At 39.5% G+C, this 14,767-nt stretch overlaps 1 protein-coding gene across 1 annotated transcript in view; it reads left to right on the top strand.

Annotated features, from left to right (window-relative positions):
- Positions 1–14,767, top strand: part of GPC3 (glypican 3) — a 371,123-nt gene that overhangs the window by 224,681 nt on the left and 131,675 nt on the right. The window contains exons 3-5 of the mRNA XM_005872825.2: positions 988–1,118; positions 6,876–6,878; positions 9,549–9,674. Of these exons, the coding sequence (XP_005872887.1) occupies positions 988–1,118; positions 6,876–6,878; positions 9,549–9,674 (260 nt within the window). The remainder of the gene's footprint in view (positions 1–987; positions 1,119–6,875; positions 6,879–9,548; positions 9,675–14,767) is intronic.

Here is a 14,767-nt window from a genome sequence, read left to right as displayed (position 1 = left end):
GAGGCCCGGTGCACGAAATTCATTCATGGAGGGGGGTGTGTCCCTCAGCCCAGCCTGCACCCTCTCCAATCCCCTCGAGGGATGTTTGACTGTCATCTCACAACCCAGGACTGCTGGCTCCCAACCGCTCGCCTGCCTGCCTGCCTGATTGCCCCTAACTGCTTCTACCTGCCAGCCTGATCACCCCCTAACCACTCTCCTGCCAGCCTGATTGACGCCTAACTGCTCCCCTCCCGGCCAGATTGCCTCTAACTGCCCTTCCCTGCTGGCCTGGTCACCCCTAATTGCCCTCTCTTGCCAGCCTAGTCGCCCCTAACTGCCCTCCTCTGCAGGCCTGATCACCCCTAACTGCCCTCCCTTGCAGGCCTGGTCCCTCCCAACTGCTGTCCCCTGCTGGCCTGATCGCCCACAACTTCCCTCCCCTGGCAGCCATCTTTGACCACATGGGGGCGGCCATCTTGTGTGGAGTGATGGTCAATTTGCATATTACCTCTTTATTATTTAGAATGCTCATAAGAATGGGGAGCACTCTGTGCATGGGAGGCTGCTCTTCTATAACCGATTATTTTACCCATCTCTCATACACCCCCTCATCTTCTGCACTATCTCTACCTAAATTTTGCAATGCCCACTTGTGAACTTCTTCATACGTATAAATACCAAGTGCCATTAAAAGGTATCAGTAGCATAAGCCCTGTGTAGAGGGTCCTCTCAAATGTGCACTCTACTATAGGGGGAAAAAACATTTTTTATCTTAGAAAATCTCTGAATAGGCTGCACTTAGAGTGCCTCCACCCCCAGTCTTCAACAATCTTTTCCTTAGATGGTCTTCCCCTTAAAAACATACCACCTTTTTTTTGTCACCAGTAATAGCTTAATTCTGCTCTTTAAAAAAAGTTGGGGAAAAATTGAAGTGCATTACAGAATTTGTTTCTACTATCATATCTGTGAAAGTATCATATAATTATATTGCATTTTTTTTTTCAGATTGGAAAGTTATGTGCCCATTCTCAGCAACGTCAATATAGATCTGCTTATTATCCTGAAGATCTGTTTATTGACAAGAAGGTATTAAAAGTTGCTCATGTGGAACGTGAAGAAACCCTATCTGGCAGAAGGTGAGTCCCCCCCCCCCCCCCCCCCCCCCCCCCATATTTTAGCATACAATTAGCAATTGTGTTTTAAGCTAAAAAAACCATTGGAGTGAAGCTTTTTAAATACATGTTATTTAGTCCTTCTGAGTAGAGTTTTTGGTTAATTACATTCTATCATCTGTCAGTATTTTAAAAAAAGATATTGTATTATATCCAAGCTACATTTAAATGTAAATTGACCATATGTAAATATCAGTATAGCAACACAGGGTGGAATGAACTTCTGTATTCAAGATCTTTATTGATAAAACATTTTTGCTTATGATTTGGTCTCACCATTCCATGGCTTGGTTTCTGGATTTTCCCATTATTAGCAGAGTCCAGGATGAGTTTACCAAAAAGAAAATGGCAAGACACACTCATGTGTATACACATACTGCACACTCTACACATTCTTTTAAGAATGATAAAATGAAAGATCCTGTTCCTATTTATTAAGTTAACAGTTAAGGAACTAAATTAAAGACTTTATTATTCTCTTCATTCCTCCTCCTTACATCCAGATTCCCTCCTTCCCAATTCTTGTTTCATGTTCATAAATAAGGGGTAGAAATTTGATAGGAAGCCCAACACAAATCTAGGAGAATTGCCTTCCCCAAAAGCAATACAGTCAATCCACCACTGGCTTAAGATCTACTCCCTAATGACTTCAAGAACATTGGGAGACATCTGCTTACAGATGGAAATTTAAGAGACAAAATAAGTAACATCTCAGATATGGGCTAAATTATTTTATTCATATCCATTTACTACAGGAGGTTTTGAAATGGCAATTTCTAGTCATATATGATACAGTTTAGAGTGAGAGAAGACAGTAAGGTAGCTTGAGAGATAGTCCTCCAAAGAAGGATATCAGGAAGTTCCATTTTCTTCTCTTTTGTTGACTTTCAAGCTAATGGATTCCTAGTTTCCCTGTGGCAGCAGTTTTCAAATGTAATTCGAGGACCCAAGGAGTCCCAGAGACCCTTTCAGGAGGTCTGTGTAATCTGCCTTTTGATAACTACATATCTATGTGAAGCTGGCTTTTGTTCATATACTTTAACCAAAAGAACATATTGCAGCTGATTAAATGCAGAAGCCAATGGGAGAACTTATCTGTCTCCTATTATGAGAGGCAGTAAAGATATTTTGCAAAAATGCAAAAACAATATCACTTTTCTTGCTTTTTTCATAAAAATGTTATTTATGTTAACATGTAATGGCTCATTATTGTTAGTTTAAAATCAACAATAAAATTTTAAGTTTTTCTGAATTTTAATTTCTAAAGCAGCAAATATCAATAGATATATATCACATAGACAAAAGGTCTTTGGGGTCCTCAACAATTTTTAAGAGTGTTAAGGGGCTGTATTAGTTATCTAGTGCTGTATAACAAATTATCCCCAAACCGTGATTTAAAACAACAAACATTCATTATCTCACAGTCTCTGTCAGGAATTTGGGAACTGCTTAGCTGGGCGGTTCTCAGTCTTTAAGGAAATTTCAATCAAGATGTTGCTTGGGGCTGGTAGTCATCTGAAGCTTTAACTGAGGCTGGAGGATCTACTTTCAAGGTTGCTCACTTACACATTTAGCAAGTTATATGCTGGTTGTTGGAAGGAAGCTTTTAGTTCCTCACCACATGGACCTCATGTGTATCTTTACCACATGGCCTCCAGCTTCCCCAGAATAAGTGATCCATGGAAGAGAGCAAGGAGAAAGCTGTTATGTCTTTAATGACCTAGTCTGGGAAGTGACGTACTCTCAATTCTAACATGCTCGATTTGTTAAAAGTGAGTCACAAATTCTAGTCTACATTCAAGGGGGAGGGAAATTAAACTCCACCTCTTGAAGGAAATAGTATCAAAAAATGTGTGGACATATTTAAACACCACCGCAGGTTCCTGGCACCAAAATATTTGAGAACCATTTCCCTATGGCATGAAGGTTCTCTGTGAAGTTTTTGTTTTTCTGGGAAGGCAAAATTAGACCATTTCTCCAGGCTTTCTTTAACCCCTGACAGTCCTTTGTCCATTGTTCACCATTGCTTTCACTCTTTGCCCAAACCAATGAGGAATTAACCTGTCATTGATCTTTAACTGGTAGAAATCCCTTGCATGTTAGACTGAAGCAAGTAATTTATATAATATTATATATTAATTATGTATAAATAAAATATAAATTCTAAGTGCAATATACTTTGTATTCAACTCAGCAGAATTTTAGAAAACACCTATTATGTGCCAGGAGATATACTGGGCACTGAAAATCAAGACACAGTCTCTGCTTTCCAAATCCATGTAATGTGGAAATGGACTTAAATACAAATAATTCCAAAACAGTTTTGTAAGTGCAAAAGTATGTCCAGAGTATATAGAAGCAGCCAAATGGAAAAGAGAAAACCTCTCAGCCCAGGGAGTTCTGGTGAAGGCTTCATGGAGGAGGTGGTATATGGATTTGTAACAGAATCATATGCAGAACTTTTTCAAAGTAAACACTCTAGCAGTCCCATTTTGAAATTACCATCAAACTTTGACACTTTTTTTGAGTAAGTAGGAGGTTCAGCAAGGCCCTGCTGCCATGCCTTTTATCTTGGGCTCTGTGGAGGGAAAGAGAGGACTCTGTGGATGTTGATACCTCTAGGGAAAAATAAATTGATAAATGGGTTCTTGGCTGGGTACCCAGATTTGGCATTTTGTTTATATTCATTTTTGAACTTGTTACCCCAAAAGACAAGAAAGGATAATAAGAAATATTCCAAAGCCTGCAGACTTGAGTAAGTGGTAGGCAGGGCTCCTTTGGGTGTTGGAAACATGAGCCTGACCCATAATGCTTCTCATCTTTTTAGTAAAATGAATCCTTAGAGTCTGATGTAGGAGCCATTCTTTCTGAATTCTCTGGCAGAATAAGAAAACAAAACAGCAAGAGAGTGTCCAATTTCATTTAACTCCCTCAAATAGGCATTGTAAACCCTCTTAGAGAAAGAAAGTAATTGGGGATTAAGATGATCTCTGGTTAAATGCACTGCCCCCCTGCAATCTGATGTTATTGAAGGGCTTGTTTTTGCAATGTTAGTACCTCTGTAAATTTCTCAGTATGTTCTGCACAGCATTTCACACTGTCCAGTACAATGTATGTGCTGCCAGCACCCCTCAAACCCATGCTCAAACTCCAACCTCTGTGGTTAAAAATATGATAATTGGAAAGGAACTCTATTGTAGCATTCAGTCTGTGGAGGTTGTGAGCAAGCTGTTTGACTGAGTCTGATTATGAGTTGAAAAGCTCATTGCCTTATTAAAAATAACAGCACACAAAGAAATGCAGGATTTCTTTGGTAGCATTCAGAAGTCATCTGTTTGTTTTGTCTGCCCCCAGCTGGGTAGTGTGCAACACACAACTAATCTTAGAAATAACTTAGTTGAATTTAAGGGTGATTTCATATTCAACTGGTGGCCTGTGTATGGGACCCAATGTCCTTTTAAGGTATCAATATTGAAAATATCTATCATCAAATTTAAAGCGGTGAGGATAGGACAAGATGTACAATAATACAATCAGAATGGAAGAAATGAGATTTTCATAGCCCTTTCCAACTCTAATATTTTCAGCACATCTCAGATGTCAGCCTCTTCCTTCTTTGCCCTTTTGAATGTCTCTTTCACCATTTCCCTTATGACCTGTTTTCCTTGTCATTTGCATATCCTCCATAAAGTTTGGTAGAATACATAAGCAATATCTTTCCCTTCCTGAACCCGCAAATCTATAGTTGAATAGTCCATCCTGCATTTATATACCAAGCTTCTGGTCCAACTGCTGACCCGTGAAAAAGTCACACAGTCCCTCCACCCTTGTGAAATTACATCTGTGTGTTCCAGCGTCCCCTTCCTGCACTCCTCCTCCTCCCTTTTCCTTCTGACTTGGTCTATAGGGGCAATAGATTAGGTGACACTAGTAAATGACCTAGAAAGAAAAGAACAAAAGCTGATCTCAGCTCCCTGGTCCAAATCAATGCTGACTCGCACTCTCTCAGATTGCTGCTCTGGTTTGGCTAGGCAGCTTTGTAAGTTCAATGGTGCTTTCCACCCTCTGAACAAAACAGCAAAGTATGTCCTGAGTAAATCAATGAGTTTCGGGTCTGGTACAAGTCATTCTGCCCCAAATTGGACTCTACTTCTTTCAACATTTGTCAACACTATCTATATGCTAAGTATTGTGTAAGGATTAGGCTGTGATGAATAGGAGGAGCTCCTCCTAGCCTAGTTAGGCGAACATACACACAAATAAATACTTTTCATACATTAGGAGGAAGTGCCAAAACAGTTATGTACAAAAGTATGGCAGCATTATAGATGGGGAAGTTAGCAGCTCTCCTGTGAGAGTCAAGAAAGGCTTCTTGTAAAAGGTGACTTTTGAGCTGGGCCTTGAAGAACTAGTAGAAATTCAACAGACGGACGAGAGAAAAGGTGTTCCTGTCAAAGGGAACAGTGTGAGAAAAAATTATTGGCTAATCTTTGGAATGGTAGAAAATTATAGTTTGGGGTCAGACTGTGAAGGTTTCTCTGCAGCAGCATTAAGCATGACCCTGCATCATTTCAGTTATAACTAATTTAGTTTATGTGCTTTTGTGTGTTTTCCATTTTTTAAAGAATAATGAGCTCATATTACTTTATATGGAGAGAAAAATAACCTTAATGATAAAGGAGAAGTGTTCAGATCTGCAGTTTGGGATGAAAGGCTATTTCTACTTTTAGTGATTTCCAATTAGTGCTGCTTTGATGCCTGCCCAAGCAAACCATTGCAAAAATGCAAAGGAAATACCTTCCCCCACAACCCAATATTGGAACTCTTCTCTTGAGGATGGTGAGATCCCTCAATGGAAGATCATGTGCACCCAGCTGCAATATTTCAAAATGGTTCATGCATGCAAAGGGGCCCTGCCCTTTAGTTCCACATTTAACACATTGAATGGAAACCTCTATGAAGAGACTCTTTTTTCCTGAGCAGACTGCTGTAAGCAAGTGTTTGGTTTGTCCTAAGTGATATCCATGGGCCCCACTATTTATGTGTCAAATGGTTTGTTTGGCATGTATGTATTAGAATAAAGTGAAATTGGAATCAAAGAGCATGCCCTTCAATCAAATTATTTTTCCCACCACGGGCAACTAATTGTCCAAAGTTTCTATCTTTTTTTTCTGGAGACAATTAAGTTAAGCAGACTGCCCTTAGTTCATGGGTGGAGATTTTTTTGTAGTCTGTCATGGGTTACTAGCACAAAGAAAAGAAATCTTGACTGAGGCATATATGGGTAATTAGTATGTCACTTAATTTAAAGAAAGATAGTTTCAGCTTTAAAGAAAGAGAGAAATAGAAATATTCAACTGATCTCCTTTAAAAATTGTAAGCATGGCAATAGAAAGCGTCATTTAAGAAAACATAAAAATAAAATACACTTAATTCCCATGCCAGAACAAGTTTAGGAAAGAATGGCAATGAAGAGGAGAAATGAGAGAGGCTCAGTAAACTCAGTAGGAGGTAAACTACCCCTGTCACTCTCTGCTGCTTTCTGGCTATGGTATCCGAGGACATTATCACCCACCTGTTGTCACTCTCTTTTGAAAAGCTCATTAATTCCCCAACAGTTTAGAAAGTCTTTCTTCTACCTTGCAAAATACTATTTCTGGATTTATTTTCAAAAATCAAATTTTCTTTTGGAAACCAAGGTTTATTTTCTCACAGTGTTAGAAGGTTTTGCATGAAGGAATGACCTGCATGTAACACTATACTTGAGGACTCAAAAGCATTGGCCAGTTTGCTAGATGTGCTGGTACCCTGCTCTTTATTCTCCCAAATGTGGGTACTGTCTCATCCCATAGACCCTGGGAATTATTTGAGAACTGGCATTTATTTCATTATTCTTAGGTTTTTCCTAATAAGATTCACCTTGGATTCTAAGCAGGTTCTAATGGAAATAATATACACTAAGAATAAAAAAGAACTCAGTGAACAAGTCTGTCGAGAAGAAAAGCTTATAACCCAGCTGGTGTTGCTCAGTGGTTGAACATTGACTCATGCACCAAGAGATCATGTTCAATTCCTGGTCAGAGAACATGCCCAGGTTGTGGACTAGATCCCCATTAAGGGGACATGCAGGAGGCGGCCAATTGATGTTTCACTCTCACATCAATGTTTCTCTCTCCCTCTCTCTTCTTTTCTCTCTAAAAATCAATAAAAAAATCTTTAAACACACACACACACACACACACACACACACACTATCTTCCCAGGTCCATCTTGTATGTCCTGTGATGATAATAAGTACCCTATAAAGTAGGATGGCCTTTTATTTCCCCAAGTTACCTTTTTTAATTTTCAAAAAGGTTCTCTTGAGTTCTAGAATTTGATGACCCAGACTGTGGTTACATTATTCACATACTTTGTGTTTTTTTTTTCAACATTTATCTTGTTCCCATCAATTAATATCCTTCCATACTAAAGTATGAGGTCTTACATTTATCGTAGCCCCTCATCCTCTTAACATTTAGATAGACTCTCTCTGAACCCTCACCAATTTTTTGGTGATCTTTATCATTACCAAAAAAAAGTCAAGAGTTAGGAGACTAGGAGATGTTCAGAGTGTTGTTGTTGTTTTTTAACTTCTAGGGAAGTCAAATTGGAAGGCTTTTCTATGAGTTCAATTTTTCTTACCATGTGCTATGTTTAGTGAGACAGTTTGGAGGGAGGAGGAGGCCTAAGGGAAACTCTTTCATTAAAGAGTGAGCCATTGCTTCTTAGAGACTAATGGCCATATTCCATTACCTCATGGAGAGGGGGGGAATTACTCAGCCTCAGCCTTTAGTCTTTCAGTTTCCACTCTTGGGGACTGTATTATTACCTTGTAAAACAGAGCATCTCTCCTATTAGCATTAATTGAACCCATCTTTTTCCTCTGTGAGAAGCTATAATGTTGACTTTTATTTTCAGAGCCCTGTATTGAGCCTCTTCACTTTGGAAACTGATGGAGCTCAGCCACCAGAAATTAGCTGTGAGGGGTTTGAGCATAGCGGGAAGCAACTTTTGGGGTATCAGGAGTTATATATATCTCAATAACCTTTCTTGAGTTATTCTGTCCATCACTCTGCCTTTACTGTAATCCGAGCCTTTGTGAAGATGTGCTGATTATTATAAGTTCTCTGTCTTTTAAATCATTAGTTGAAATGAAATGTTTTATGGTAATAAAATGGAAAATGGCATTAGATACAAGAAAATAATTTCTACCAGTCTCCCTCTTTTGGCCAGATTTGAGAACAACCCCAAAAGGCCTTTCTGGGCTCAGGACTCCCACCAGTGTCCAAATGAGATTCAGACCTATGGCTCCTCCAGAGACCTATGTATCAGACGAATCCATTCTTAGCCTGGAGACAGAATTGAATAATTAGTCCACTGCCAGCAAATTCCTTGGCAGACTCTCCAAAAACTTTGTAGAGACTTAAGATAGACTTGGATATGAAGCACTCTTTAATTTCCTTTCTACCAAGAATATCACTTTAGAAAATAAAAAGTATTTTATTTTTGTTTACCGCTGGCTATTTATTGCATAGATATTTTAATACTTCTCTATAAGCATATCTACACCTCTCCAATCTGTAATGTTTTATGTTGTGTGTTCATGTATATCAGTAACAATAAAATAGGCCAGAAATTTGATTATTTGTGTGTGTTCTCTCTCTCTCTCTCTCTCTCTCTCTCTCTCTCTCTCTCTCTCTCTCTCCTTATCATATATAGCATAAAATCCAAAGCAAATAAATAATAAAATATACTAGAACCCACTCCCTTCTCTCTCCTCCCTCCTCCCATAGGAAGTAACCACAATATACAGACAAAGAAACCTTCATTCTCTAGCAGTTTCTCTGACTATTTTATCAGAATTTCATAGAGCTTATACTGCTATGAGCTCCCTGTAATTCTGATCTGCAACTATTAGCTAGAGCCTACATGGAAGGGGGCCATCTCTAGGGTAATAGCATTGTAAATTACAATCAATGCACTCAATTACACTCAGAAACCAAAATATATGTAGTGCTCCAGTGTGCCTTGTAATCAGCACCTTTGAGAATGTAGGTAACAGCATTCTGAACAAAAAATAGAAGCTGAATATGTTAGAAAACGAAGGGTGGAATTAAATCATCATTCTGATAGGAACAGCACCTTATATGGCAGACAACTTTTTTCTCATATAATTTTATTGATTTTTGTAAAAAACAAAATTGTGGCCTTTTAGCCAAGAATGTCTTTAAAACTCATTTATTGCTTTAATCAGCCTGGTAGAGCCTTTCTGTCATGCTGATAAGGAAATTAAACTTTTCTCATACTGGGTTTACTTGCCTCTTATGAACAGATGTTTTGTTTTTCTTTCAGGGAACTAATTCAGAAGCTGAAATCGTTCATCAGCTTCTATAGTGCTTTGCCTGGCTACATCTGCAGCCATAGCCCTGTGGCCGAAAACGATACTCTTTGCTGGAATGGACAAGAACTTGTGGAGAGGTAATCTTTTTTGAATGATAAATATAGCAATGTTTGAGGAATAATCATCATACATCCATCTCAAGGATAATTATGTCTTCTCTTACCTCCATTAATTTCACAAGAAAAATTTTAGGAAAAACATACATATGAGCATCTATGACATGCCAGATGCTTTCTGTAACTTATAGACCTCAGAATTTACAAACTTGGAAGCACATAGAGAATTATATATTCAATTGTTGGCTTCTTCCAGCTCCTAATTATGTTGGCCCATATTCATTGATTGATTAGAAGAAATCATATTCATACTAATAGCTTTAATTTATTGGAGTTAACTACATATTAAGCACAATAGTAAGTATTTGTCTCTATTAACTCTCCTTATCCTTACACCAATCCTGTGAAATAGATACCGTTATTTTTTCCTTCTTTAGTGATGAAGGTGAAGGAAAGAAGAAAGGGGGGAAAAGGAGTACTATTTCACTGAGCAATTTTAATGAAGTGTTTTACTATTTGTGTGTTTGTTAGTATAATCTGTTTTAACATTCATCATCGATGAAGAATGTGCTCATAACTGGAAAGGAAATAATATATATTCATTTATTCAGCAAATATTTACTGAGAACCTTCTAACTGCCAGTCATCTTGCAATGAATGAAACAGGAAAAATTTCCCGTCCTCACAGAGCTTTCATTCTAATGGGCTAATTGGCTTTGCATGTATAAGGAATAGCTTGCAATTAAGGAATTAAATCAGGGAGGCTGAATGCTTAGGACACCACATGGAGTTAAGGAACATGCTTTTAAAAATGTTTGTACAAGTGGTAGCATGTTTTAGAGGATGTACAGAAGAGACCTGAACTCGAGTTCTGAATCTTTTATGGATTATTAGTTGCTTAATCTAGGGCAAGTGACTTAACCTCTCTGAGCTTTGCTTTCCCCATCTAAAATATGGTATGGTTGTATTAGAGCCCCTCTGCCTCTGACAATATGTGTGCTTTTCCTCATTCATTCATTCATTCATTCATACTTTCAACATTTATGTTTTGAGATACTATATGTTAGGCACCAAACTAAGTGCTAGGGATATGATTGGTGCTAGGGATATGAGCGTGAACAAGACAGGCAAGTTACCTGCTTTGAGGAGCGTACATTGTAGTGAGAACCAATATCAGGACACAGGATAATTAATCATGAAGCTAAATGGAATTAAATAGCAATATAATGTAATGGACAGAGGAAGGCTTTGAAGTCAGAGGAACTTGAGTTTGCATCTCAGTTATGCTGTTTACTGTGTGTGGCTTTGGGTGAGTTACTTAGAAAGGCTGAATGTCCTTCTCTTTAAGGGAAGGATATCTCACAGGGTCATTGTAATTGTTAGATGTCATAAATCTAAATCCCCTAGCAGACTGGTACACACTAGAAGTTCAATTCAGGTTACTTCTCTTCTTTCTCCCTTCCCCTTCTACCCTCTACCCTCCTCTTCTCAATACAAGGTAAAACACATGCATGGAAAATAGCTTGTTTCTCGACTAAGCTATTTTGCTGAACTGAGACAGTGAGAAGGAGATGCTAATGAGACTGAGGTTGGATGCCACCCTCTATGAGGCACTGAACTTGCCTGAAGATACTTTCCTGTAGCAAATTCAAATCAGGCTGGAGGGATTAATGGTCCCAGACAGTCCACTGCATTCTGGAGGAATAGTGTATATTTATCATTCTAAAAGCTCATCAGGTACTAAGTAGAATCATAAAAATATACCTATTATGACTTATTTTTTGAATTGTCAGAATAAAGCATTTGATATTTGGCTTTCTATAAAGTAGATGCTTTAAAAAAGGCATAGACTATGGTATTAAAAAGAAAATTCCCAAAGGTCAAATATATGGTTCTTGCATAAATTTGATGAGAAACCATCCCAGTCACTCACCTACTAGTATGTTAGTATGGTGAAAAATGAACAACTCCTGAGTACTAATTTGTTTTAAGCAGCATATCTTCTAATAATTATCTCTTATTAAAAATGAAATTTTAGTTTACTTTAGTTTACAATATATTTATTTATCAGTGCAATCAATCATCCATTTATTTACTCATTTAACCAATATTTGAGCACCTAATATTTATCAAGCACTAATATTGGTTTCTTCACTGTTGTGAATATTGAAAGCAAATAATGCAGTTTTAGTTCATTGCAAAGATCCAGTTTTGGTTCTGACCACACCTACATTTTGAAAATTAGTGGGATTTTTTAAATTGAATTTTGCTCATATATACTACTTCATGTCCAGTATACTTTTGTGAAGGATGTTGCCCTGTGGCCGAGAAAGTCCTCTTGGTGGAACCCAAAGCCTGTTAGATTTGTGTGGGTCCAAAGTTAGCTAAATGTACCTATGTTCCATTAAAAGAACCCTGTTGACTGAAATATTTTTGTTTAATATGCTAGCTTCATATATCTTAGGGTATTGAACAAAATAATAAAATAAGTATTATGGTATGGAAAAAAGCTATTATTCCAAACTCCTGTTTATATACTTCTGAGAAATATTTTTAAACAACTTTAATTGTTGATATATATTCTCCAGGAAAGGAAGGAAGGAAGGAAGGAAGGAAGGAAGGAAGGAAGGAAGGAAGGGAGGGAGGGAAGAAGGGAGGAAGGAAGGAAGGAAGACAGGAAGACAACAAAAAGAGGAAAGGAGGAAGAAAGAAAATCAAGCATATTAGTAGACAGAATAAGGATAATGTAATCCAGGAAGTAACTCTTTCGTTGTTAGTACCCTCAGGTTATAATTAACTCATACTTGAATTACTGACCTAATGCAATGATGGGACTAGGGAATAGTGTCAAACTAGATTTTTTAGAAATTACTTATCAATATACATTTAATAATATGAAGTTCCGTAGCCTGAGGACGTGTGTGCCCTCTATTTGTACCATTTATTAAGGTTAGTTTTGTACTACATGTCTCATCTATATATAGTTAAAACCTTTTCAGAGCTTTTCATTGAATTTCTCATTTAATTTAGTCTTAAGTAACAGTTGCAACTTCATATTGTCAATAGATTGTAACTTCGTTATTGTTATAGGTTAGGTTTGTGTTTATTTAAAAATATTTTTCTTTTAGTCAACTAAATTTATAAAGTTCAAATATCCTAATAGAGAATGAGACTTGCCAGTGGAGATACCTGATTAAAAAAATATATTGACACTGCAGAAAATATAAATATCCATATCAGCTATGTTATCAGAGCTATTTATAACCCCCTACTATGGATGTACAGATCTCTCAACTTTTAAAAAGTTAAGTAAGTCATTGTATCTCTAAATAAAGTCATATTTCACATCCTTTTCATTTTTATCTCTTATGAATCCAATCAGTAGAAAGATAAATGAGGAGAGGGTTTTCACAGATCTAGTCTCAGGGAGTACCACATAAGCCTATCATTTGTCCTCACCTCCCCACAATCACCCCATATTGGCTTCCAGGATTTAGTCAGAATCTTTGAATTAGCAAGCTTGACTTATATGAAATGTTCTCTTTCATGTAAGCCACTGTTTATACTGTGGGCAAAGGTTTCCTGTAATTGCCAAAAGCAGAAAATTCTCCAATTTTTGCCTTTGTGAAACTGCAGAGCATTTCAATTAGAGAATCCCTAAGACCAAGAGAAAAGTAAAGAACCCATGAAAGTAAGCTAACTGCATTGGCACTGAAAATACATATATGAAGAATGAACAGTTTAGTAAATACATTCTTAAACACCTTTTTAGAACTGTTAGTCCAAATCCTATATAATAAAGAGCTAATATGCAAATGGTCATCACACCTTCATGTCATCACGCTGTAACTGCTCAGACACTCAACACTGGGGAGAGAGAAATGGGGACCAGCCAGGCCCAAATGAGCTCGTGAGAGGAATGGGGACCAGCCAGGAACAAATGAGCTCGCGAGAGAGGAATGGAGACCAGCCAGGCTGCAGCCCGGGAGAGGGACAAGCCGCCCACCCTGTGGTCCCGGATGCCTGCGGCTGTGGCCGGCCAGGGCGAAGCCGGCCCGGGTCCTGGGTGCCTGTGGCCAGCCAGAGGGAGGGAAGCCCAGGTCCTGGGTGCCTGCAACTGGCCGGAGGAGGGAATCCTGGGTCCCGGGTGCGGGGCGAGGCAGAGGCAGTTAGGGGCAATCAGGCCAGCGGGGGACCAGTTAGGGCCAATCAGACAGGCAGGCAGAGGGGTTAGGGGCGATCAGGCAGGCAGGCAGGTGGGTGCTTAGGAGCCAGAAGTCCTGGATTGTGAGAGGCAGTCGAACATCCCCCGAAGGGTCCCGGATTGGAGAGGTTGCAGGCTGGGCTGAGGGGACCCTCTCCATGCATTAATTTCATGCACCGGGACTCTAGTCCGATATAATAAAAGGCTAATATGCAAATAGACTGAATGGTTGAACAATCAGTTGCTATGACATGTGCTGACCACCAGGGGGTGCATGGAACATGGTGGGCATTGGCAGCAGACAGCAGAGCACGGAACATGGGGGGCATTGGCCACGGTGGGATGGTGGAGCCGGTGAGCAGGGGTGCCAGACCAAGGCAGGGCACCAGTTGCTGTCATCAGGGTGAGCCTCTGGTGGTTACTGAAGATTCTTTGCTCCTGTGTGCCGTAGTCGCACCTGGCGGTCACACCTGCTGCCGGTCCCGATCTCTTGGTGCCATCAGTGGGTAGGAGTGGCAGCTGCCAGGCCTGATCACCCATGAGGGCTTCTCCACCTCCCCCTGCTCCTGAGGGGCGATTGGGGCAGCAGCTGCCACTCGCCCCCACTAACAATGCAGGCCCCACTCACACCCGCTGCTGGCACTGGCCCCAATCGCTCTGTGTCATCAGTCGTTACGAGTGGGGCCAGGGCTGTCAGCACATGGGAGTGGCAATGGCAGGAGCGGGGCTGCCAGCAGACAAGGGACTGGGGGCCACGGCAGGAGGGGCTGGGTGGGGGCACGGAGGATGGGCCGAGGCCTGCTCCTTTGGCCACCACAGCCTCACGGCCCAAAGTTCCTTTCAAGGTGCACGAATTCGTGCACTGGGTCCCTAGTATATAGATAATTTAATGAAATTTTCATTCTTCTTC

The sequence above is a fragment of the Myotis brandtii genome, unplaced genomic scaffold (genome assembly GCF_000412655.1).
Source record: "Myotis brandtii unplaced genomic scaffold, ASM41265v1 scaffold393, whole genome shotgun sequence".
NCBI classification, from domain to species: domain Eukaryota; kingdom Metazoa; phylum Chordata; class Mammalia; order Chiroptera; family Vespertilionidae; genus Myotis; species Myotis brandtii.
The sequence above is the reverse complement of the archived record's forward strand: the minus strand, read 5'-3'. Positions and strand labels throughout refer to the sequence as shown.